The 26,527-nt window shown below is 48.0% G+C and overlaps 1 protein-coding gene across 1 annotated transcript in view; it reads right to left on the bottom strand.

Moving 5' to 3' along the window:
- Positions 1-26,527, bottom strand: part of Mindy4 (MINDY lysine 48 deubiquitinase 4) — a 105,278-nt gene that overhangs the window by 55,883 nt on the left and 22,868 nt on the right. Inside the window, exon 6 of the mRNA XM_052173779.1 lies at positions 1,019-1,074. Within this exon, the coding sequence (XP_052029739.1) occupies positions 1,019-1,074 (56 nt within the window). The remainder of the gene's footprint in view (positions 1-1,018; positions 1,075-26,527) is intronic.

The following is a 26,527-nucleotide window of genomic DNA, read 5'->3' as shown; positions in this document are numbered from 1 at the left end:
AAAGAAGCGAAGTAAGTGAATAGCTTCAATGTGGCGAACAAAGGCAAACAGGTAAAGGGGCTGGCTGCCAGCAGGAGAGCAGACTCAAGAGTGCTCAAGTCCACCCTCTCAGGCCCAACCCGGCCCTGTCATCCTCCACTCCAGAGACTACCAGACTCTACCGTCAATTCAAAGCTACAGTGGAAATAAATGTTCTGTCTTGCTCTAGGAGTGCAGTGGCACAGGCACAGTCACTGTTGTGAGAGGCACAGGTCGGAGTGAGGAAGCCGAGCCCCTCACCCCCCTTGATGCATTTCGTGTCTCAGTCATGCTTGTAAACCTTTGATACGGACATGCCACCCCAGGCAGAGCTACCTCATATTCTGACCTGGAACTGTTGTCCAGAAACATTCTAAATGGTCCCAAAGAGCTCCTGTGCACAGCTGTGCAATGCAGATCCGGGGACAAGCAACCTACTTTGTGTTGGCTGGCCTGGTTTGGTTTGGGTAAATAATCTATTCTTTGTTCAGTTGGATGATTTGACTTGGTTTGGGAGATGGGGGTCTAGCCATAGGGTCCAGGCTACCCTCTAACTTTGGATCCTCCTGCTGTAGCCTCCTCAGTGCTGGTGTTCCATCCACCTATATAACATACATATACATATATATACACATACACATATACATATACACACATGTATACACACACACACACATATGTACACATTTTGTATGTTTGCTTGTTGTATTTTTGTTTTATTTTTCAAGACAGGGTTTCTCTGTGTAGCCCTGGCTATCCTGGAACTCACTCTATAGAACAGGCTGTCCTCAAACTCAGAGAGTTGTCTGCCTCTGCTTCCGGGATTAAAGTTAAGTTCCACCACCACCCAGCTTCCAATTCCTCTTTTAAGAACTAGTTAGAAAAGAAAGTCAGGCAGTAGATGGAGACAGGAATAGAGCGGCTTGGCCCTGAGGTCTCCAACCTGGAGCGAGTCCTGCCCCGTGCAGAGAGACAGCCCAGAGGGATGAGCCTCACCTACCTAGCTGCAGGGCATCTGGCTTATCACCAGTCCGGTCAGACACCAACTGATTTTTCCTGAAAGAAAAAGAAAAATGTCAGGGCAGAAGAGGAGACTGCCAGAGGAACACAAACTACACAGAAGACCACAAGGACCACTGGCCCCGATCCCCAGAGAGTGCACTGAGCAGGCCACAGCCAGCAGGGCTCGCTGGTGTCGCTGCGACACACTGTGGGACCGGGCAAAGGTCAAGCCTCATCATCAGGGTGTCGGCCTCATCCCTCATGGATTCAAAGTCAGATTTCTTCCTTCCTTCCTTCCTTCCTTCCTTCCTTCCTTCCTTCCTTCTTTCCTTCCTTCCTCCCTCTTCCCTCTCTCTCTCCCTCCCTCCCTCTTCCCTCCCTCCCTTCCTTCTTTTCTTCTCGCCCAGATTCCATGTAAAAAAAACCAACGTGTGGCCATTTAATCGAGGCTTCTGGGGTGTACCAATGTATGTAAAGGAACGCGGCCCCGTGGTTCTGACTTGTTATCCATGTGTGTGCATTCAGAACCTTCTAGAAAGGCTCCGCCCATGTAGTAGCTCTGCTCAGATTTGTTTTCCTCCATCATGCATCAATGTGAACCAAAGGACACAGAACACATTGAAAGCAACACTCTTACATCATCCTCCAAAAACTCATTTACTATGTTGAAAATGACAGTCCTTTTGAACATAGCATTGAAATATATTTTCCTCCACTGCCTTTGCACAGTAAGATATGACTGCAGCAACAATCATAGTCTCGCCTCGGGGCCCTCCATTGAACTGGCTTCCTCCAGAAGATGTATGAAGGGTGTGTGTGAAGACTGCGGGACACACAGTTCTCAGACACTGTGCCTGTGCTCCGTGGGACTCTCATTTTCTCTGTGGCTCCAGAGTTCCATCACACTCCCTCCCAAGAAGGTTGCTCCCCCCACCCACCCCCCATGCCCATCCCATTCAGCGAAGCTAATTTATTTCATTCAATCCTAAAGAATCTCAGAGTTCTGTGCCCAAGATTTCACAGGGGGTTGTGGGGCACCATGTGAGGGTAGAATGCTCTGGGAAACTGGGAAGAGGGGGTCCATGGATGCATAGCACCCCACCTCAACCATGAGGCAAAAGTAAGCTACATTATCAAAGGCCTCTTCCCTCAGACTCTCCCCAGCTCATGCACTACCATCAAAAGCCTCTTCCCTCAGACTCTCCCCAGCTCATCTGCTCCCCAGAAAACGCTGGGGCACTTTGATGGAAAAGACAGGGAACCCAGGAACAGGCAAGGAACATGAGGCCCAGGCACTTGCCCAAGATGACTTCTATGGTTTTTGTGAAGCATTTCAAGTAGGGACAGTAAAGACATCCCTCAAGCACTCCAAAGCCACCAGGGCCCTCTTAAACCTACTTGTCTCTGCTTCTTCCTCCTCACTTACGGAATCTCAGCAGCCTCCTAATGCTGTCCTGACACCTGGAGTGGCCGGTCCTCAGTCCCCACATCTTCCCATGGCATGTGCAGACTGATGTGATACTGCGCCCATAACATAGTTACTTAAAGGTCCCTGCTACTCCCACATCACCATCACCTATAGCAACTCCACGTTTACCAAAATAACTGCAGCATTAACAAAGTCCTCGTTGGTTCTCTGGATTATCTCAGCCACTAGACTATGTGCTTTGAAAACCTCAAAGGTTGTCTGTCTTGAAACAGCCTTTTGAAGTAGTTATTTCCCTCGGTGTCAAGTGAGGGTCAGCAGTGTTCCGTGGCTTGCATTAAGCCAGGCAGCACAGGAATTGAACTCAAACCGCTACTCTAAAGCTAATGGCAGTAGCCATCTCACCTAACTTCCTTATAAAATATAAACCCAGCCTCCAAAGACTACTCTGCAGGGCTCTACATGACCTGACTCTTGCCCAGAGGCGTCGGCAGCTGAGCCATCACGCTCCGCCTGCACTGCCTTGTGCTGAGAACTTCAGGAGAAGCCACTGTGCCTTCTCACACACTCTGCGCTCTACCCTGAACACTCTGACAGATTCCCGGTGCCCTAAAGCCCAACTGCAGTGCCCCCTACCTAAAGCGTGTATCCACATCCCAGCATAAATGGAGGGCTTTCTATCAGGTCTGTCTTCCTGGCAACAAAAGGGCAAAATGTTATGACAGGCTAGCCCACAAAGATGTCCATATTGTCACTGCCAGAACCTCCAGCCATTATCTTACAACCAAAAAAAAGTCAGAATGTGGAGGATCTGAGGCAGGACGGTGATCCTGGGTCCGGAGGTAGGAACAGCGCACATGTCACAAGGCAGCGGGGCTAATCCAGGAGACACAGTGGCAAAAGCAGACGGTAGGCTGACACACTTTGCAGGAGGAAGAGTGCAGGGGAGATCTAGTGATCTTCTCCAGCCAGCGCCTTGGCATTCGGCCGGAGAAGCTGATTTTGGACCTCAGCCTTCAGAACTGTGAAGAACGCAGTATCACGGTCAGCCACAGAGTGGGAGACTTACTGTGGCACCAAGGAGGGAAACAGGACCACTGCCCTCTCTTGTCTCACCGGGTGCTGGATGCCCAGCACTAGCCAGAGCTCCAGGGAGGACGCTAAATGGTGCAATAACCCTCACAGAAACTAGGTGATTTACACAAGCCTGCACAACTTAGAACTGCCAACACAGGGACTCGAAACCTGGCCACTGGTTTCAAACATCCCACTCTGTTCACTCCTTTAATTTGCACATGCTGCCTTTGCCATAAATTTCTATGGCATCCTGAAAATGGTAGGACAGGATCTCAAATGTTCCTGGTAACTCCTGAGAGGGTGGGGACAGTATGTCCACTGGGCCAGGAACAGCAGGGCCTCTCCCCAGTCATGGGACTTCCACCCAGAGAGCGATCCATCAGCCGTGTCCCATAGATCTCCTCACCAAAGGAGACCTCGAGTGTGCTCACATGTGGAGAATGTGCTATTGTTCCTTTCATGTGTCCCTTTGTGGCATAAGGGCTGTAGAGTTTAAAAGGTCAGTTTAAAAGAGTGTTCTTGCCTTTGAGTGAAAACTACTAGAAACAACAAAGACAAAAAGATAAATCAAGGCTTCAAAATGCTTTCTCCAAGTGCCACTACACAGATAGCCCAGAGGCATGCGTCAAGGGCCAGGGACAGACATGCATTTTGTCATACCCAGATGACCTTCACCCCATTTCTGTGCCTTATCACAGCCCACAGAGTGAGCAGCGAGCCAAGGTCCTGTGTTCAAGAGTCCAGAACTAGGACTTAGTCCCTGAGTAACTGAATCCTTGTGTGGAGAGAAAGAGTCACTGAGAGGCTGGCCAAAGGCGTCCTGTGGAAATCCTCAAACAACCCAGGCTGCTGCCAAGATTGTAGGATCCTCTCCACACACTGACAACAGGAGCCCATGGCTGAAGACAACACCTGCACAGCTCACCGAACACAGACAGGGCAAGATGGGGCCTACACTTAACCCTCAGCACCGGGTTCTAGGGTCTGTAGTACCAGAAGGTACTCTGCAGGCTACTAAAAGAGAAACATAAACACTAATCCGGCCAAAAAACCTTTGACCTACAATCTGTCCTGTCTGCAAAATATGCTAAGGCAATTGGTGGCAGAAAGCAGGGGGAGTGGCCATCCAAGTGTCTGGTTTGGCTTAAGGTCCACTCCATGTGATGGAGCCCATACCTGAAACACTGCTTGGGTGACCAAGATCTCTAAATAGCCCAGAGGCCTAGGGGGAAATCAAATATAATACTATTGGTCTAAAAAAAAAACAAAAACAAAAACAAACAAAACAAAACAAAACAAAACAAAAACACACACACAAAAAAAACCACCTAACAACAAAAAGACTCCTAAGGGCATTCGTCTGCTGCTGTACCCACAAATCAGTGCCGTATTCAGCCATCAGCAGAGGCAGGTCCTCCTCCAGTAAATAGGAACAAATATATAGCCAGATATTATGCAGAGAGTCAGTGAAACACACAACTCCAAAGGGGATGTCACCACCAACCCCTCTCCTCAGGGCTCAGGGAACCCAGTGGAAGAGAAGGCAGAGGCGTGGAGGAGCCAGAGGGGATGGAGGACACCAGGAGAACATGGCCCTTTAAATCCACTGGCCAAAGCTCATATGGACTCACAGACACTGAAGCAGCAACGCGGGCCCGCCTGGGTCTGCAGCATGCCTTCTGAGTATCACAGCTTTTAGTTTAGTGTTTTATGTTTTATAGTCCTGAGCATGTGGGTGAGTCTGAGCCTTATGCCCTCTCTTGGGGCTCCTTTCCTTCCATTGGTTTGCCTTGTCCAACTTCAGTCTTATAGTTGTTTTATCTTACGATATTTTATTTATTTTGTTATGTTGTTATCTCTTAGGAGCCTGTTCTTTTCTAATGAGAGACAGAAAAGAAGTGGATCTGGATGGGAGGGGGAGGAGGAACTGGGAGGGTCACAGGGAAGGGAAACTAATCAGGATATACTGTCTGAGAAAAGAATCTATTTTTAATAAAAGGATGGAAAAAAGAAAGAGGTGTCTCATTCTCCTGTCCCACCACTGAACATGTGGCCAGATTGGTTTCAGGTTCCAAAAAAGGCTACAGATAATATTATTTGATTAATGTCAACTTCCCTGATGGGGATAATAGTCCTGTGAATGGGAAGAAAATGTTCTTGTCCTTAGAAAATCTGAAATGAATTTCATGATACCGACTTTGACTCTCAGTCAAAGTGAGATCAGTAAAACAATATGTAAATACAAACACGTATATTAGTAAGAAAAAAGATACACAGAGCTTCCTACCAGCTAAATTTAGGCGATGAGGACACAGGTGGTCATTTCCTATGCTTTTGGTTTTACTGCAAGTTTGAACTTTTTCATGTTAAGTGGAAAAAAAAAAACACTTGGTAAGCTTGACCAGCAGAAAGGAGCCAGTGAGGAGACTCTGAGGAGATATTAATGGACAGTACCAGCTGTGACTCAAGCCAGAAAAGGGAGATTCTCGAGAGAAAAATCCCGGAGAGAAAAGTACTGGAGTTCAATGGAAAAGGAGTCGCTGAAGAGAAGAGAGAACAGAATGCAAGAAAACACTAAAAAGGAAGTTGCTAAGAATTCCCAGCCTCAACAAGACATGTAAACATAAACACATATCTAGATGCATAGTGCTGAGCTGGTCAGAACACCAGAGAACAGGAAGACTTCAGAGAAAAGCTAGATTGCCTAGAGACAACATAAGACTTCTCAATGAAGGCGGGAAGACACCTTCAGAGTGATTAGAACAAAAACAACCACTGAATGGGAATTTTCAGGGCTAAAACTACCATTAAAGATAAGCCAAAGACAGTCTCAGGCAACAACAACTAGTTGATTCTTACAGACCTCCACTGAGCAAATGACCGAAGGGCCTGTCTCAGGAAAAAGAAAAGAGCAAGAGACACGGTAAGAGACTGGAAAACATTTAAGTAAAACTAAATGATAATGGGCTATAAAAGTAGGAATGACCTCACCCACTGGGAACAGTAAAAACAGGAGACATGGCGGCAGACAAGAGACAGGGAAAATGGTGGCCAGGCTAAATCTTCTCCCCCTTGAGGGGAAGACTGATAAGTCTTGAGCTGTCAAGGCAATCATAATAAAGATGCAGAAGCAGCTTTGCAGTGTTACAACCCGCTCTGTAATCCTCAAACAAAGGGAAGCATGGGGGATTCCCCCAGACGTGCCACCTGAAAGAGCCAGGCAGCTTCTTCTTAAGTTTAGGTCGAGCACACGGCTCTGCAGTGGTTGTCCCACACCAGAGAACTCAAGACAGGAACTGGACTAAATACACACAGGAATGTCTACACAGCATTCCAGTAGCCCTGGGGCAGAAGTTACCTAAATGCCTATCAGTACCACATAAAGGGATGGACACTGAACATGCTACAGTGCCACTGACCCTTAAAGGAATCAGGCAGACACCAAAGGTCACACATACCACACAAGCCCATTGGTGTGAAATATCACACTTTGCCAGATAACTAGAGCTAAGAGGTTGGGACACTGAGCAATACGGGCCTATCCTGAAGGAAGGAAGTGTTTTAGAGCTACAGAGGTGATGGTTATATGACTGTATTGAATGTTTTCAATGGTCAAAGAAAAAGAAGAAAATAATAAAGAAAATGTACTGTAACAAAAAGACAATATAACAAGACAAAGAAAAGCTATTACGTCAGTGACTAAGGAAGGCACGCTGATTAAACCTGCACGAAGAAAAAAAAATGGACATGGGCTGGAGAGATGGCTCCAGAACAAGAGAACTGGCTACTCTTCCAGAGGGTTCAAGTCCCAGCGCCCACAAGGTGGCCCACAACCATCTGTAACTCCAGTTTCAGGGGATCCAGCGCCCTCTGCTGGCCTCTGCAGTCACTGACTGCATGTGATACACAGACATAATACATGTGTTAAAAACACCCCATACACAGAAAATGAAAATAAATTAATCTTCAAAAAGAGACAGTCAAACAGGCTGCATTATCACCTGTGAGATCTTTCAAAAGAAATGCAAAAGCTTAACAGCAAAACACAGGAACGTGCCTCTTGTATACTAGCTGTTCTAAAGCTCATGGGACAAAATGTTGTCAGAGGAATGGACTTTGGAATTAAATATTATTAGTGGTAAACCTACTTATTACAGAATTCAAAAGGGAAAATGTACCCACCAGGAACCTCTGTACTCCTAACAGCCCTCTCAAAATATAGGAACAAAGCTTTGACAGAACAAAGGATGAAGGGTTTACCTATGAGCACACCTCTCTCAGCAAATAATACCTCAAACAGGGGGGAAAAACTAAAAATGTTTGAAGGTCAAAATAATATGTGTGATTTAACACAGCTAACCATTAAACCATATATATTCTTGGCACGCCCATATGGCTTTAATTACAAAAGCTAACACAAGCAAGTTGGAATTTTCAAAATATTCCAAGCTGTATTTCTGACTGCAAAGAATTTTTTTTTTTAGAAATCCAATAATAAAGATAGCTCCTCTACAATCCTCCAAAAAGAGACATTAGTAATACTAAAGAAATGATAGTAGAGGTTAGAAACATTTCAAATTGGCTACACAGAAAACTCAACCCTGGGCAGCTGGTACATGGTTAACAGCTGGGAGTGAGTGTCCTAAGAAGCCTGTTATTGTGGAAAGTTTACAGCAGAGAGCCAAGTATGAAACAGCAGGGGAAGTAAGTACACGATTTACAGAGAGGGAAAGTGGTTCAGCAATCCCCAAAGCTGGTCTCCTGAGGAGACGAATAGAGGCGCACCCTTGGGGGTCCTCGATCTGCTAGCCTAACCGGTCATCATTACTGGCCAGGAGAAAGGCCAGGCATAACCAACAATACTGAGAGGGCAAGGGAGGGGTTGAAACATTTTAAACAGAATGTCTTCAGGAAGACGCAGATAACCAAGGTCAAAACAAGGCAATGGAAAACTAGCAAACTGGACAATGTTGGGTAAGGCTCTAGCCATGCAAGCCTGGGGATTGGAGCTCAGACCCACTTAAAGACGGGGGTGGGGTCGGTAGACACATCCCACGCAGCTGACCTCTGAAGCTTCACGTGCACACCACAGCATACACACAAGCATGCACACTTACACACACAAAACAATATTTAATTTAAAAAGAAAAGAATCACAAAACTGACTTAAGAATGACCTGGAAATCTGGAACTATAATCCTATCAAGCAGGATGGCTCATGCCTGTGGCGCCAGCACGCACTCTCAAGGACTGGAGGCCAGAGAGACAGACACTCAAAGCAGAATTCAAGCAGCCTGAGCAGCAACATACGTGCTTGGGTTCTTGCCGATTTGTGCCACCAACTTGACATAACTCTCCCCAGTTTCCACTCTGAATGTAGGCCCCACTTGGGTAGGAGTTTCAGGAGAGCACCCCTGAGACTCTGCAAGGGAGGCAAGTTACTCACTTCTTAAACCTTCCCTCAAAGAAAGCTGTATAAACTAAGTGAGTGACTATATCAAGTAAATAAAGAGCACAGGCACACAGGCGCGCACACACACACACACACACACGTGTGCAGTGCACACAGCAGCAGCTATGCACAGCTGAGAAGATGTCAAAGGATGATGGAAGTACAACCTCCAAAAAAGTCACTTGCCCACGTAAGTTATGAAAGTAAGAATTATGAAATGAAACGCCGGGCAACTGCAGTGGCCAGGAGTTTTAGGGAAAGGATGACCCGAGAAGGATGCAAGACTTTCAGTAGAAAATTTAATGATGTAACTCACACTAGCACACAAGAGATTTAAAATATGAAATAACTGATGCTGAAAAGGCGCCTGATATAAACATACCCACGGACATTCCTAAAGAACGGAACCCTGGAGAAGCTCAAGGGACAGAATGGCTTCTGAATGCTGTGTCTCAAGCTGCACCAGAGGCATGCAGGCAGGGACCCTGTCGGCGAGAGCCAGACAGGAATCTGGCAGAGTAGTCAAGGATTGCACACACCAACACACCAAACAAGACTGACATCACTAGCTGCAAAACTAAGGGAGTCTCGCGCCACCCCCATTTTACCTAGGGTGTCTCTGAGATTGCTCTATGGATGTTAACATATGGTGCTCCACCCTTCAGACACTTCCTACCCCAGACCCCTTGGAGGCTCCCTCTGAGAAGCTGCGTGCTGCTCTCTTCCTGCAGTTCCCCGCAGAACCGTGCTCTTTAGACTGCTCTGTGGAGAAGCAGCTGCCTTGGTGCGTCCTGTCCTCAGACCTGCTGATACGAAAGGCTTTTAAAAATCTCTGGGTTTTTCATGGCAGAGGTTCTTTTTCTTTTTCTCTTCACCTCGCTGTTCCCCATTTCTCTGGCTTCCTATGTGGTCACGGGTGAAGTCCCTATGGGAAGGTGGAGGTGCACTGCTGAAGCTGCATGCAAACACGCTGCAAAGCTTGTTGCGAAGTTGGGGTTACTAACAAGCTCAGGAGAGGAAGGGCGTTTCTGAGCATCTCACCACTGGTGGCCAGGGTGACGGACAGGAGGTGTCCGAACCTCTGGAGGGGCTTCCTCTGCCTCCCTCCACCACCAGATGAGCAGCAGACGTTTTTAAAATTAAGCCACAGAGAACATGAGGTCTCTGGAAGGACTTCAGGTTATCAAGAAGTCATTGTGTGCTTTAACCATCACAATGTGTAGCTCAGGGACTTCGACAAGTCTCTACTTCACACGCTACTTGCCAGTTCCCCAAATGTCAGCCTTCAGAACGGAAAGACTTCTTCTTCTTCTTCTTCTTCTTCTTCTTCTTCTTCTTCTTCTTCTTCTTCTTCTTCTTCTTCTTCTTCTTCTTCTTCTTCTCTTCTTTTCTCCTTTTTCTCCTCATCTGCTTCCTCCTCCTCCTTCTTCCTCTTCTTCCCTTTCTCTTTTTCTCTCACCATCTTTTTCCTTTCCTCTTGAGGATGTGGAAAACCTGACTATAATTGGCTGGTCTGGTATTTCCTGTTAAGAACGCTCTCTGCTTGGAACACTGTAAAAACAATCTGCCTTAACAATTCAACCCAAATAAATGATCTTCCTGCAAGTGGTAAAAATCCCTAATTGGGAATTAGGCTGCATACCCAGGTCTCTCTCATCCGGGTCCATGATGACGAAGGTTGGACAAAGATAGGCATCACCCGGTGATGACAGATTGGGGGTGGGTCGCTGATGGCCCTGCATCCTCCTGGAAAATCCATCGGTCCAGTGTGTGGCTGGATGGAACACACGTTGTACCCCGGCCTCCTGAGCCATTGTTCTCGGGGGTTGGTAATTGCTCGGCGTAACTCTCTTTCCGTATGTGTCCCTCCTGAGATGCTTTGGCACACACCCTTGACAAGAAGTGTGCAGAGCCCGGGCAAAACCCAAGAGCACGGCCAACATTTCTCCTTCCTGTATATCTATTCCATGAGTCAAGATGGATTCTGGAACATTCCAAGAACAAAGAAATTTACCCTAGTCTCACGTTCAGAGGGTTCTTTCAAGGGCACAGTTTGCAAAACAAAGCTGTACTAGCTATGACCTCCCCTCATATTGTCCTCCCTATTCTTCCACTTTGGCGCAAGGCTTCTGCTTAGTTAGTATTGAATGACTCTCCCTCTGGGAGCCCTCAAGCTCTTGGAGGTCAGCAGGATGCAGCCCATTTGACTGGAGGGTTAGTAAGCCATTCCAGACTAGTCCAACCTGGATGCCTTAGAGCAGTGGTTCTCAGCCTTCTGAATGCTGGGACCCTAATATATGTTATCGTGATTCCCAACCACAAAATTATTTTTGTTGCTGCTTCATAACTAGAATTTTGCTACTGTTGTAATTCATAATGTAAATATCTGATATGTTAACACCCCCCCAACGGGTGGCAACCCACAGGCTGAGAACCACTGCCTTAGAGAAATGGACTGGGTAAGGAGAGGGTGTCGTGTTTTCCCCACAATCCTGGGAGCAGGCAAGGCCAGGCACATAATCTTGGGCTATAGACATTCTGGTCCATGCATTTTCAAGTATCCCATGCTGGAAGCAAGAGGCCTTGGTTGCATCTTCTTGATACTTAAACCACATTAGGACAGGCTGCCCTTTCTTCTAGGGTCCATAATTCAGCAAAGCTTTGTGGTCCTCATTCTGGTGACTCTTGTTCAGGACTCGAGTTTCTGGTGTGTCTGGGCTCCACTTCACTAAGTAATCGGTGCTAGGAGGCAGGAGTTCAGTACATAGGAAAGGAGGCTGGTGTGATGGTGCGACCTCAATCCCGGCACACGGGAGACAGAGACAGGCAGATCTCTGTGAGGTCAAAGCCAGCCTAGTCTACATAGCAAGTTTCAGGACTGCCAGAGCTACATAGAGAGAGTCTGTCTCAAAAAAGAAAAAAGTTTAAAAATGTATAGAGGCAATGTCACTCCTGGAGAATAAGCATCTTGGGAGAAAAGTAGTCTCTAGGGGTTGCAGCCCTGGACTAGGGCCAAATTCATCAAAGCATCCAAACTTTTGACTCAGACAGACAGTAAACAAAACACAAGGATGCCAGTCCATGACCTACTTTCAGCTAGGTCTCATCACTGCCCCCTGTGCCCACTACTTGGGCTCCCAGGTTCAACCAAGCCTGCTCAGAAGAAGCTGGATGGAGAAGAATGCTGAAGAAACAATGGGAAGTCTGGCCCATGTAGACTCAGGGGTAATCCAGAAGTGAGCAGGGCACAGCCTAAACTGCCAGCCAACACACCTTCTAGTTAGGATCCACGCCTCCTTCTCCAGCTCCCCAGTGGCACGAAGACTCCATGGAAATGGCACTTCTTGGGACAAAGCTTCCCGGACTTGCCTCCCAAGAATGGTATGAGAGTCTGGGATAGAAAGGATGTCTCCATGACCTTGACCCAAAAGTTCCTCACAAGCCACCAGGAAGGCATTGCATAAGTGGCCTGGGTTTCCACAGTGGCTGGAAAGCTGCGTGGAGATGTTTGCTTAGCTGTGAGTAGAGTCACACTGGGGCAGTGGTTCTATCCTTACTGTCGCAATGAAGGCCAACAAATGTATCCAAGAAAGGGAAGGAGCCTTGCCAAGGAGAAAGGCCGACTTTCCCCTAGCCCCATCAAACATTCAGTCTACTTAGTTCTGTTTGGTCGAGTATGCCAAAGGACAGTGTCTAACAACTTGTGGGATGATGTATTATCATTTTGAACACACCAGCCATTCCCTGCTCACTGTATTCACTAAAGACCTAGGAAAGGCAGGTGGGACGGCACTGTCAGGCCATGGAGACAGAGCAACCACACAGAAAGGGACAAATGAGAAAGCAAAGCCATTCTTGTTAAGTGACACTTGTGTCTCCAAGTGGCTTTCAGATGATCTGCCCTGGCCTGGATCTCCCTTCCTGTGACAGCCTAGGTGTTCTAAATGCCAGCGCTGCCTCTGGGACAGCCACTGTCTGCTTTCCCAGGCACCTGCAGAGCAACTCCCAAGTCTAATTCTCACAAAGTCCTGGGAGCACAGGGACTTTCAGCCTTATTTTTACAAATGGGGACACTGAGGCTCAGGCTTCAGCTGTCCCCTCTGAGTCAGTCTCCCACTCATAGGTCCGTGGTGACACAGAGGCAAGTTCTGGATCCAATGAAAGACCTTGTCTCAAGAGCTAGGTGGAGAGCAAAAGAGGAAGGCATCCAGTGGCGACCTTTCCACACACACTAGCACACGCATGCTCACAAACACACCTGCGAAATTTTCAAAGTTGAAATGGTGTGAAAGGGAAGCTCAGTGGTCAAGAACCTGCCTAGTGGGTGCAAAGCTCAGGGACAGAGACCTGCCCAGCATGTACAGAGCTAAAAACAAGAACAGGGAAGACTTCGAGAGGCCACCCAGACAGTGTATGTATGTCTCAGGCCCAGGAATTCTGAATGTGTCTCTGAAAGTGACCTGGGTCTAGGATTTGTTTGTGGTAGCAAGGATTGAAGTCAGAACCTCAGGCATGCTAAGCAAGAGCTTTGCCACTGGATTACCTCTCCAGCTGCTTCCCACCCCACTCTTACCCCTTTTGTGAGGTAGGGTCTACTACACCGCTTTGATTGATCTTGGACTTGTTCTTTAGTCAAGCAAACCTTGAATGTGTCTCTCAAGCAGCTGGAATGGTAAGCCTTCCCCCACAAGGCCTGGCTCCGGTATCTTTTTCTTAATTTTTCTATTCCTTTAATCCCTGGAGTCTATGACCAATTGTAGCCCGTGGATGACCAGAGGTCTCCCTGGGCACACAAACCCAGGGAATCCTCTATCTTTCCCCAGTTTGGGCAGAGAAACCATTTGGTCCCTTCAGTTACTCCCTTTTCCATCCCACACTGCCCATCATGGAAAAAGAACTTCCAGGAAACTTTGACCTACTCTTAAAGCACAGAGGACAAACTGTTTTCTGGATATTTCTTAGAAGGAGGAGAGGGAAGAGGTTGTCCCAAGCTCAGTAGCCTCGTGAGTCTGAGCATCATGCCACCTAACACACACAAACCAGATAGCTGTGGGATTTTTGTGAGTAAGCCAGCCCCGACTTAGCACCATCTCACTCTGGGCTAAAATTAGATGTGTCCCTGAGCCAGCCAAGCTGCCTCCTGTGCCTCTCCTGGCAGCCATTTTCACTAGAAACGAGGTGTGACTACTCCTGAGTCCAAACTGAGGATCCTCTCCGTCTCTGCCCACCCTGTGTCTGAGGCAGGTCCCCAGCTACTGAATACAGACAGTTTGCATGTGGGAAGCCTGGCAGATAGGGCATGTACTGAGAAATTGAGACACGGCAGAGAAACCAGCTATTCAAGGTTGCTCTGGAGAGTGGGGGCTCAAAACTGAAACTTTCTCAGAGTCCCAAAGCTGGAGAGCACACAAGCGCCTCAAGACGTCAATACACGGGGATTTCAGATTTTTACATTCCCTGTCGGGATCCCTTGGTGGTAACAGATTTCACGGGAGTTTGTTAAGAAAGCGTGGGTGGGTAGGTGGATGGGGGGGTGTAAGCAACACAATCTCTTCTCACCTCCACAGAAAAACTTCTGCCAAAGCCTGGTGTGCTGGTGCATGCTTCTAATGCCATCAGGTGGAAGGCAGAGGCAGGCAAATTTCTTGAGTTCTACACAGTGAGTTCCAGGACAGCCAGAGCTACATAATGAGGAAAATAATTAAGCAAAAAATACAAACTTCTGTCACAGCAGAATGAAGCCCCTTGCAAGACTCTGGCTTTCCTGGAACTCACTTGTAAGGATCTGAATCTAATGAGACAGACACCTATCTCCCACATCTGCAAGTCCTTCCTTCTCAGACATCATCCTCTACCATCCGCAGAGGCACTGTGCAAAGACATAGACTAGACCTCAGTCCCTGAATCATGTAGGCAAGAAATAGCCTCGGTAACACAGCCGGCAGGAAGCGCTTTAACCAGTGGTATCTGGAGCTCTTTCCAGAATAAATATAAACCTTTTGAAGCAACTAGAACCACGCCACACTGTAGGAAATGTCAAGTTGAACCTCATGGGGTAAGTCTAATCAAAGGGTCAGGGTTTGAAGAAAACATCCAGGGGGGTCAGAAGAGGGTTCTGGGCCTTGCGGGGTCAATGAAGGTAACGCATCTGGTCGGGGATGGACAGAAGCCAGTTTTCCAGTGGCCAACTGGTGCAAGCTACCAGTTCTGTGATAGCCACGGTTCCTAGGAGTCATCCCCACACAGCAAAGGAGCTGCTACACCCCTAATCCTCAGTCATTTGAGCATGCGCCCTCAGTCTCTTGGCTAGCCCATTTTGTGTCATCACCGCACCTGATTCCAACTTTTCATGTCCCTGACCTCATCCATTTTTAGGGTCTTTCCTCAGTGGTAGAGGAGACACGCTATCTGCCACTCACTTTCCCTACCTGGTTCCTCATGCTTCGAATCTCCTTCAGTGAAAAGACGTTAGGGTAGTGAGAGAAGCCATCACATATCCTTGTGCCCTTCGCTCAGGGTCACAGACCACATCACTCTTTTCTTTCAACACACACATGCAGACACATAAGCACACACTCCTTTTGACACACGCATGCAGACACACAAGCACACACTCCTTTCCAGGGGAGGAGGTCGTCTTGCTGCAGCATTTAAAAGCAAGCTGTGAAGTCACGCCACACCACAGCTAAGTACTTCAGTCCGCCCCTCCTGAGTCAGTATTGCTCCCTGGAGAGATCTGTGTGGCTTTTCTGTGACGACACTTTAAAGCCACGATCCTTGTCTAAGTACTCCCAGACTCCCACATTTAGGACCTGTTCCCTTTGGAGTCGTTTTCTTCCAAAAGAGGAAGAAGGAGGCAGTTGTAATGTCTCTGCTGAATATTAAATGAGCTACGCTTTTGTTTTTAACTAAAATGGGTTATGTTCAACTTTTCTTCATTAAATTCTCTCCTAGAGCTTTTAAGGGTGGCTGATTGCTCACATCTAGGATAGAAAGTGCCTTGAGACCTATTGGGAAGCTTTGGTGGGGCACAGGGGTGGCTTTGGGCTGTAGTGGTCTATGGTGTGGGTAGATTTCCTTGGCAGCTTTCGGGCTGGTTCCTGGACACCTGTCACATGCCCTCCATCACAGCAGCTCCTTCACTGCGCTGTGTAGGTGGGTGTGGATTACTGAACCTTCACTCTAGGTCTCTTGGAGGGGCAGAGTGCTTGGCCTGGTCCCAAAGCTGACACTCGTAGGGTCCGCAGTTGGGTGATCTCTTTTCACTGAAAGGAAATTTTAAAGAGAGAGAGAAAGAGAGAGAGAGAGAGAGAGAGGAGAGAGAGAGAGAGAGAGAAAGAGAGAAAGAGAGAGAATGTAAACAAAGTGACCCAGGCCACAGGAAGCCATATTGTCACTTGTAAGAATGTTCCTCCCATCACTTGCCTCAAGAAGCATCAGAGGGGAGACTGAGGGCCACAATCATGTAGGCCCAGAAGGGGCAGTTTAATGTGACAGCCACGCCCATCCCAGACCTTTCAGGTGAAGGGACTCGTTCCCCCCTTCCCCCCCACCCCCGGACCTTCATGGCAGAAGGAGGAAACGCCTTGTTCCCTATGCAACAAGCCCACTGTCAGGAGTGGCTGTCCTCCAGCTAAGCTCCACCATCTTGGGAAGTTCATCTGTGCCCTCTTGCAAGAGAAGTTTGCTACAGTCAACAAAGATGAAAAAGGAATTGGAGATATGAAAACTGCTTTGACATCAGAGATGGAGATGCAGAGTTTGGAGTTTGCCCAGCTGGTTTCCTGTCTTGATTCAGAGATTACACTTAAATGATTGGATGAGTCTCAGAAGAGACTTTGAACTTTGGACTTTCAACATTGTTGAGACTGCTATAGACAACGGAGACTTTGGAAGTTGGACTAAATGTACTTTTTTTTATTATGCTATGGCTAGGTATGATCCCCCCCCCATAGACTCACGTGTTTGAACAAGTCTATGGAGGCCAGGGACTAGAATGTCATGATTTGAATATGCTTGACCCAGGGAGTGGCACTATTTGGAGGTATGGCCTTGTTGGAATACTTGTGTCACTGTAGGCATGGGCTTTAAGACCCTCATCCTATTGGGAGGCAGAGGCAGGCGGCTTTCTGAGTTCGAGGCCAGCCTGATCTACAGAGTGAGTTCCAGGGCAGCCAGGGCTACACAGAGAAACCCTGTCTCAGGGGTGGGGGGTGGGAGGAAGCCAATACCCTCACCCTAGCTGCCTGAAAGTCAGTCTACCACTAGCAGCCTTCAGATGAAGATGTAGAACTCTCAGCTCCTCCTGCACCATGCCTGCCTGGATGCTGCCATGGTCTCACCTTGATGATACTGGACTGACCCTCTGAACCTGTAAGCCAGTTCCAATTAAATGTTGTCCTTATTAGAGTTGTCTTGGTCATGGTGTCTGTTCACAGCAGTAAAACCCTAACTAAGACATTCCCCAAAGTAAACGTTGGTGGAATGATGCCTCAGCCTCTCCAGGGAACCTCAGGAGGAGGGGAAGACACTGCTTATGTCAACCCTTGGAAAGAAACTTTGGCAATCCCATTCATCCACAAATGCACCCCAGGCCTGTAGACTGTTTGCACTCCCGCATGTAGTGTGTGGAGAGGGTATTCAGCTGCTGACTACCACCTTGTGCATGCAGCTCTTGCATGTAGCCCGGGGGCAGGAGGGGCTAGAGTACACATAGGCTTCAGACACCCGAGTTGGGGTGCCATCTTTGCCTCTACAGAGAGTCTCTCATCCCTGCTAAATTGAAATCAAGTAGCTTGCAAGCTCTGCTGAGCAGAATCAGCCCTTTCACTGGGGATTTAAAAGGCACTTTGGGAACTTGCAGTGCCTGGGGCCATCATGACAGAGATTGGTTTCCATCATGGAATATGGCAGAAAATGAATTGGTTATTGTTGGTACTGTCCCCCAACCTCCACTCCCCAGCAGAGCCAACCCTAGCACACACCCAGACTCCTCCAGGCTCTGAGGATGATGTATTTCTGCTCTCTGCAGCTGGAACTCAGGCCTTGGTTTGCAAATATGGTCCCATCTTACCTAATTTGAAAACCAGTTCCCTACTCCTTAATTCGCCACAACCACCAACTGACACCCACACCCTAGCCTCTCTTCTTGATGAAGGTCCTTTGAACAGGGCTCCCAGAACACTGAGTGTCCTTACTGTCCTGTTCCTCAATACAATGCAATCCACCTTCTACCCACAGCTGTCGTCTCCCTAGAGTGCTCTCTCTGAAGCCACTGATGATTTCCTCCGCTCCATCCTGCCACCAGATTCAGCAACATGCCACCCTTCCCAAATGACCAGCCTCTGCCTCCTAGAGACGGTCTCTGCCTCACCAGGCCTGGATCGGACTCCCTAGTCCTCCTCTTGTGCTGACCATTCCTTTCTCTTGCTCCATGCCAACCAAGCATGCAGGTCTCCTGCTGCAAGATTCTGGCCTTGATGCCTTTATCAGTCACTCTTGGTAATGTTTACTTCACCCTCCAAGAACGTCATCAGCCAGAGCCATGCTAGTACCACCCTAATGGCCCTCTCTCCCCAAGCCTCTTCGCAAATTTTGCACAGGATCTGTATTCTGCTTGCCCTCAAATATGGAAACAAAAGTTCCCCTGTCAGAAACACCCATCCTAGTCTTAATCCACACAGTCCTATATCCTTGCAGCACCAGGCTCACAACCTTTCCTGCCACCCATATTCTGAGGTTTCTTCTTCCTGGAAACTCAGCTCCCAGCCCCTCTGTCACTTTGTTCAGTACTGTCCTGGACTAAGCTTCCTAAAGTATGCCTCTGCCTGGTGAGTGGTTCGAGTTTCCACCCACAAAGGAGGAAGAGGTGGGAAAGTTAATTACCCCAATTTGTTCAGTACATGTATGCATCAAAATATCACACTGTATCCTAAAATATATACAATTATTAGGCACTGATCAAAAGATGTTTAAAGTTCAAGAAGACAAAAATACTATCTTGGTTTAATCATTTTCACAATTTATACATGTGTCAAAATACCACATTGTACTCCACAATCCTATATAATTAACCATCATTGATTTAAGAAATCGCCAGGCCACCCAAACTACTTGAGATTCATTTCTTTGTATTGCCTAGAAAAGAAAGCCTGGCTTTCTAGTCACCTGTGCAGTCCACAGTCCCTCTCCTCCGGCCTATGCACCAATGTCCTAGCTGCCCCTCTGCCCTTTCTTCTGTTCACCCCATCTCCTCAGCATGGAATTACCCACTATCCAGAAACCCTTGCAATGCCAACTCCTCGGAAGTCTTCTTCCTTGGCCTAGGTAGGAGACAGCGAGGACACGCCAACTGGTTTAAAGTCAACTTGACACTGGCTAAAGTCACTGGAGAAAAGGGAGCCTTAACTGAAAAAGAAATGATTCCATAAAGACAGATTGTGGGGCATTTTCTTAATGAGGGTGGGGGGAGTCCATTGAGGGTGGGGCCATCCCTGGGCTGTTGGTCCTGGATGCTGTATGAAAGCAGGCTGAGCAAGTCGTGGGGAACAAGTCAGTAAGCAGCACCCCTCCATGGCCTCTGTATCAGCTCCTGCCTCCAGGTTCCTGTTTGAGTTCCTGTCCTGACTTCATTCAGTAATGGACTATGATGTGGAAACTTAAGCCAAATAAACCTTTCCCTCCCCAAGCTGTTTTTGGTGATGGTGTTTCATCACAGCAATAGTAACTAGCTAAGACAGGCTGCCTCCACAGATCCACTTGGTCATCTGGACCTCAAGTTTCCCCACCTGTAAAATGGGCCCAGAAGCCCTCCTAGTGTTGCCACCAGGATTAAATGCCACCAGAATTAAAATTCATCTAAAGCAACAGGGCCTGTTAAATAGTGAGTACTCAGGAGCATGTCACAGCTTCATTATCCTTGACACGGCCCAGACTCTAAGCAGCCTTCTGCTAGGTTCTTTTCCCTTGTCTTTCCTGAACCCCCTCAGTCCTATCAAACATCTGTGTATCTCAGACTCTTGAAGGCAGGGTCCCTCTTCAGCACGGCTCTCCTCAAACCACTTGAACAGCAAGAGACACTCGGCAAATGCTTTGCTGAACTGAACAGAATTAACTATCATGTATTTATACTGAGATCAAAAACTGTTTACTCTATCAGGAAAAGGCTCTGCTTCTAAGGGACCCATGGCTCCGAAACTGTCTTCGACAGGAAATGAAAGAAAGCCCATGGCTTTAGTAACTTCTCATGGAATGAACAGAGAAAACAAAGTAGAATTTTCTGGAATGAGGTGCACACATGGAATCTGACTACACAGGAAGCCGTCCTGGCAAGCCGTCGCTTTGATTTGATGAACTCGGCCTCCAAGGACTTCTCTTCAGGGTGGGAGTGCCATCCCTAAGAGGGCGGCACAGCAGAATTCTGCCACTTCGCTGCTATTTGGGGAAATCAACTGAGTGAGTCCTCAGGTGGAATGGGATTAGACTCAAGCTCTCTCCACCCCGGTGCCTAAGCATTCACTCCTCAGGGGGACGCAGAACTGGAAAAAAGAGGATTCTCCTTTATTTAAATCCCAGTCCTTATAGGGGCACACAGGCTCCCATTCTTCTCCATGGCCCACCATAACTCTGCAAGCATCAGAAATGCCTGCAGACAGCACAGCTGGATACAGGCCTAGAGAGGAGGGCTAAGAAAGAACCAGAAAGCTGCCTCCAGAGTTGGGACTAAGGTCCCAGGCACGGCAGCTGACTTATTCCCCCAAGAATCTTAGGCTTAGAGGACAATGAAGAACAATGAATGTGTTCCAGGCACAGAAAGGGGCTCACGAATGCCGCTCAGACTTCAAACAACCCATCTCTAATTCATAAAGCCACCTCCTCTAATTGTACTTCAGTTATCACCATCCCAAAGCTCTGAGACACAGACAGACAGACAGACAGACAGACAGACAGATGGACGGACGGACGGACGGACGGACAGTGGTGTTGTCAGATAATTATTCCTGTGTGGGATGTTCCATTCTACTCTGAAGGGAAAACTTCACACTACAAACACAGACATAGATGCACACGCACACCCACATGCACACACAAAGCACACAAACACACACACACAAACGCATGTGCACGTGTGCAGCATCCCCCAGGAAAGCCACTAACTAACCTTTACTGTTACTTATTGAAACACTGCTGAACAGTACAGGAGCTGGGGTTCGAGGTAGTTCACTCCCGAGCTTGGGCAACAGGAGGAATGAGACAGTCTATCAACCCTGCCGAGTGTGGTGTGCACAGGAGGAGCAGGAGCCAATCAGAAAAGGTGTCGTGAAGAAGGTGGCACTTAAGGTGATGAATATCAACAATACAGTTTAGGTCGGTTGTTCAGCTGGCCTGGTTAGCTATGTTGGTTGGCTCAGTGGATAATTTGGTTGGTCTGGTCCATTAGTCGGGTTAGTTGGGTTGGTTGGTTGGGCTAGTTAGTTGACTGGGTTGGTTAGATTGTACTTATTGGTTACTTGGATGTTTAGTTGTTAAGATGAAAGTGTGAGAAAAATAAAGTAAATATGAATTAATGAAAGTCAATAAGAAAAGCAAAGAATGTTTGAATTGGTTCAGTTCTCTTTTTTTATACTTATTTTTTTAAAAGATGTACTAATTATTATACCTAAGTACACTGTAGCTGTCTTAAGATACACCAGAAGAGCCGGGTAGTGGTGTACCCTTTAATCCCAGCACTTGAGAGGCAGAGGCAGGCAGATTTCTGAGTTTGAGGCCAGCCTGGTCTACAGAGTAAGTTCCAGGACAGCCAGGGCTATACAGAGAAACCCTGTCTCGAGAAGAAAAAAAAAAAGAAAGAGAGAGAGATACACCAGAAGAGGGCGTCAGATGGCTATGACCCATCATGTGGTTGCTGGGATTTGAACTCAGGACCTTCAGAAGAGCAGCCAGTGCTCTTAACCACTGAGCCATCTCTCCAGCCCTGTTTAGTTCTCCTAACGGTTTTCAGGGTGTATTCCACAGCATTCGTCAGTATGGTTTGCTCCTCCCTTCCACTTTCTAAATTCATTTATTTGCTCAACATTTATTAATGCCAGGCTCAAAACCAGACCTGGATAAAGATTAGGGAATAAGGCCCATCCCAGTCTTTAAGGAGTCCAAAGCAAAGATGAAGTATCAAATTATTACTCCATCTATATTAAAAGTTGCCATACATATATAAAAGTTGTTCATACAGTGAGAGAACCAAAGAGAAGTATGAAGATTCTTCTAACCAGGCCACTGATGGTGAGAAGCACAAGAAATGTTGCATGGAAATATCAAGGGCTGGCCCTCTGGGTGCTACCCTGTTGTCCGACAGCCTTGACGATGACAGTCTTCATAAGGTCTGCATCCTGGACGCCTTCCTTGCCTCACCCTTACCCCGATCCCCAGAATGTGAAGGCAGGCTTAGCCCCATTTCTTTGTGGGCCTCTGCTGGGGTTCGGGTACCCTGTGATCTGTGGGAAGCTATCTGGGAGCCCAGCAGACTGGATTCTCAGGACCAGAAAAGGCGCTGAGGCCCTGGACACCCGGCCTTGCACTCACGCCCACAAGCATCTCCAGGTTGTCTCCGAGCTCAACAGCCTCCTTCCATCAGGCAACAGCTACGTCGTCTACAGGGGATAGCCTCCGGCTCTGCACACCGGGACTCACGCCTACAACAGAGCTGACAAGGATCTCAGGACCTGCTAATGCCCATGTCGGATGAGAAGAGGAGACACGTGGACAGTATCCCTTTGGAGAAACCTGTATCATGGGAAGCTCCTGTGCATCCCCTGCAGGATGCACAGTATCGGTGACATGAGAGCCCTGGTGCTGTACCTGAGGCTGCAGTGATGCCATCAGCTTCCTGGGGACAGAGGGGGACCTGTGATGTGCATCACAGCCACATGGCATTTGATCACCAGTGTCAACCTCGGAAGGGAAAAGAAACAGTGGTGGGCTAGGATAGGAGTGCGAACACAGGGTCACTCATGGCCAGGCTAAGACCAGGGGAGGTGGGCGCCGCAGAACACAGCTCTCCAGGCCAGAACATGGAGCAAGGCTGAGCTCCAAGAGGCCACCTGGTCCTGTGGGCGGGCCAGAAGGCAGGGGGAACATCTGGGTGTTGTGTAGGTCTCAAAGAGCAGGCAAGTTTGAGTCTCCAGAGTCTTACATAAAGACCAAACAATGCAGAGACAAATTAAGATGAAAATTCTACCCACAACTCGTCCCATGTGGTCAGACTCGGGACACTGGGTGAGGGGAACAGTCAATAAACTACAGATGCCACATCCTCTCCTAAGTGATGGCCAAGTTTCAGCTGGCAGAAGTCCCTCCAGCCTGGCCTGCGGATAGGCACCTGTGGGTCTAAAGCCTCTGTTCCTGAACTGGGGACTCCAGGAAGGGACTGGGGGGCCTTGGGATTGAGAGAAAAATGGTGAGAGGGAGGGGGGAGAGAACTTAAGGAGTACTGCTAACCGAGTACTGCTAAACATGCATAAGTAACTAGAAGTCACAGATGGACACGGTTATGCTGCCACCTAGTGTCCATTCTATAGAACCTGAAAGCTCCACCAGAGTCAGGAGCGAGGTCTCCTGAACCAACCACTGGCCTGGACAAGTGCTGGGCAAGGCAGCTGAGGTGTCTGAAGGAGCTTTTTTAGCTCTGCAAAATCCCCCAGCAGAAGGAGACAGGTCAGCCTGGCCTAGCCTGGGAACCAAACTCCCAGCTACCCCTTGCCTAGTGTGGCTGTCCCCTATGAAGCCAAAGTGCCCTGCCCTGAGCACACCTCTCCAAGGCAGGCGCCCTGCCCTGTCCACCCCACAGCTCCCCTTCACTGCGCCTTGCTCTTCTGCTTCTGGACAGGGCTGTGCTTTAGCTTCCAGAATGGGTTCTGGCTTACAAAGGGGGGCAGATGGCTCATCTTTCAATATCTCTAGTGCCTGGCAAGGCTGGGTACCAAGAAGGATTCGTGAGACTTGTCTCATTGGTATAAGAGAACATAGCCACGAAGCCAGTGATGGATTGCCTGGATGCTCTTGTAAAAAAAAAAAAATGTCACTGGTGCCCTGATGGGAGAAGCTAAGCTTGGAGATGGCTTCTTGCAGTTTTGCCTGCCAGAGTCTGTACTTTATATCTGATAAAAATCCTGCTTGGCCACTTCCACCAGGACAGCTACCCACAAACAGGCTCTGCAATGTGCTCACTGTATATTTAACACCTTGGAGGATGAAAGTCTGGAACTTCTGACAACTGTGAGCCCCAGTGCTCCCCCAAACACCTCTCATTGGATGCATCCGTCCCATCTGCTGTCCTGCCAGCCTCCCAGGGCTCACAGCTTTACCTCTCTGGAATAATTCACCAAGGAGGCTGACTGCTCAGCCCGCTCCAGGACAGGCAGCCCAGAGCCATGACTGACACGGATTCCAAAGTTCAGACTCCACATCTCTCTATGGGATCAAGCTTAAGACCCTATGTCCTTGCTGAGTCTGTCCTCTGCCCTGGTCCCTCCTCACCTCACCCAGTCACAACAGCGACAGTCTCTGCAGTGAGAACCACAGGACAACTCCCTGCACATGTTTATGGCTCCAAGAACACGGTCCACGACCTATGGGAAGTCCCTCCATGCACTGGGGCTGTTTCCCAGCCCCACATAAAGGTCTCAGTGGCTACAGACCTCTGACAGTGAAGCCAAGAAGAGAAAGGGGTTCCAAAGGAGCCTCTAGTATACTCTGCTTTTTTTTAAATACCCAATTTAAAACCTGGGTGGGAGGGGTTCTACTAAATTAACTCTTTCCTTAATACTTCCATGTGGCATTCAGAGACCATATACATGTGAAATCCGCTCATAATGGTGACATTAACACCTTCCCTGAGCTCAGAAACCTGCGTGGACCCTGGGGATCAATGGCTGTAACTATGGGGTTTCCTGAATCCTTGCTCACACAAAGCCCAGTTGTTGTTTTTTTTTTTTCTTAAAGAAAAGGGTCAATACAAGAAAATACCTCGACAAAGTGAAAGTGCCAGCTCCTGGTGGTATAGACAGACAGACTTAAGACAGAAGACAATCATTAAAAACTGCAGTAAGACCTAACAGAATTCGGAAATGCTGCAAGAAGGTGCTGCTGGTAATGATCCCTTCCTCTAAACCTGCTGCCATACTAACGTCAGTCAGCAACGGCAGACTGAGGCTGTGGACAGTTGCTGGCCGCATGACCTCAAGGCGAGGAGAGCAGCCTGGTTCTCCAGGCGGGCCCTGCATCATCACAGAACCTTTGCTTGTGGAAGACAGAGGCAGAGGAGAAAGCAGAGAGGTGGCACCCTGGCAGGGACTCAGCAAATGTGGCCCGTGCTATGGAGAAAGCTCGGTGCCCACCCCAAGGCCTTCTCCTCTCCCCCATGCCTCCTTAGGGGATAAGAAAGTGGGACCTGTCTAATGGCTAAACCTTGTATATATAAAGGGATATCCTAGTTTAATGGCTAAACTTTGTATATATAAAGGGACATCCTAGGCTCAACCTTCTTCCTTCTGAGAGTGAGCAGTTCGCCCAGGGGTGTCCTCCACACCCCAGCCTACAATGAGGTGAAGAAGGCTGTCCCCTTGGGACCACAACACTCAGGAGTTCCTGCTTTCTGCCCTCAGCCTCTACAGTCACAAAGGTGCTGTATAGTTAGCACTTGTCTGCCCAATGCCTATTGCTGTACTATTTGTTTGAGGGGGTTGGGGGAGATATTATCTAATAGAAACTTTCCTCAATAAAAAATATAAAAAAACAATACTTGCCTCAATGGATCATTATGAAGAACAAAATGGATTGTATTGTACATTGTAGTAAAATGTAATGCATTTAATATGGTGCCCAAAAAGAAGAGGGAGAAGGAAAGTGAGGAGGAAGAAGGGGAAGAGGAAGGGGAAGACAAAGGAGAAGACAGGGAAGAAGAGGAGGAAAATGGGGAGGAACACATAACCAGATGTATGCTGATTGACTGACAGAAATCCATACTATTAAATACAACAACAAATAGCCCTGGTTACACCCTGCCAAATATGGAGGGTAGGGAGCTGTGCAAACATTTTATCCCACGTCCTCTTCCTAGACGATGAGTCCATGCCATCTCCCAAGCCTTAGTAAGGATTGTGGTGGCAGAGGTTACAGAGGATGCGGTTGATTTGCCAACTCACATCATCAGATTCCAGAACCACACCTCTTAAGAGCCCTGTAAGCAGCAGATACCTGCTGATTCCCACAAGGGGCACAACGTTGGAAAGTAAGACTCCGGCCAGCAATATGTGGAAGTAAGATGACTTTACAGCCAGAGACACTGAGCCTGGGTGGAGAGTGAGCAAGCCGGGGTCAGCTAGAACTGAAGAGCCCGGCCTCCCACCCTACACCAGAGCCACTCTCCCAGACCTCCACAGCTCGAGAGTGGGCCCACCCACTAGTGTTGATGTTTCCTTTCTCTAGAACAAAGCTGCTTGGCATTATAGGGAAACCCAAGGCAGTGACTCTGGATTAAACTAAAGGTAAGCTGACCA

Source organism: Apodemus sylvaticus, chromosome 2, assembly GCF_947179515.1.
Source record: "Apodemus sylvaticus chromosome 2, mApoSyl1.1, whole genome shotgun sequence".
Lineage (NCBI taxonomy): Eukaryota > Metazoa > Chordata > Mammalia > Rodentia > Muridae > Apodemus > Apodemus sylvaticus.
Note: the sequence above shows the minus strand (reverse complement) of the source record. Positions and strands in the feature narration are given on the sequence as shown.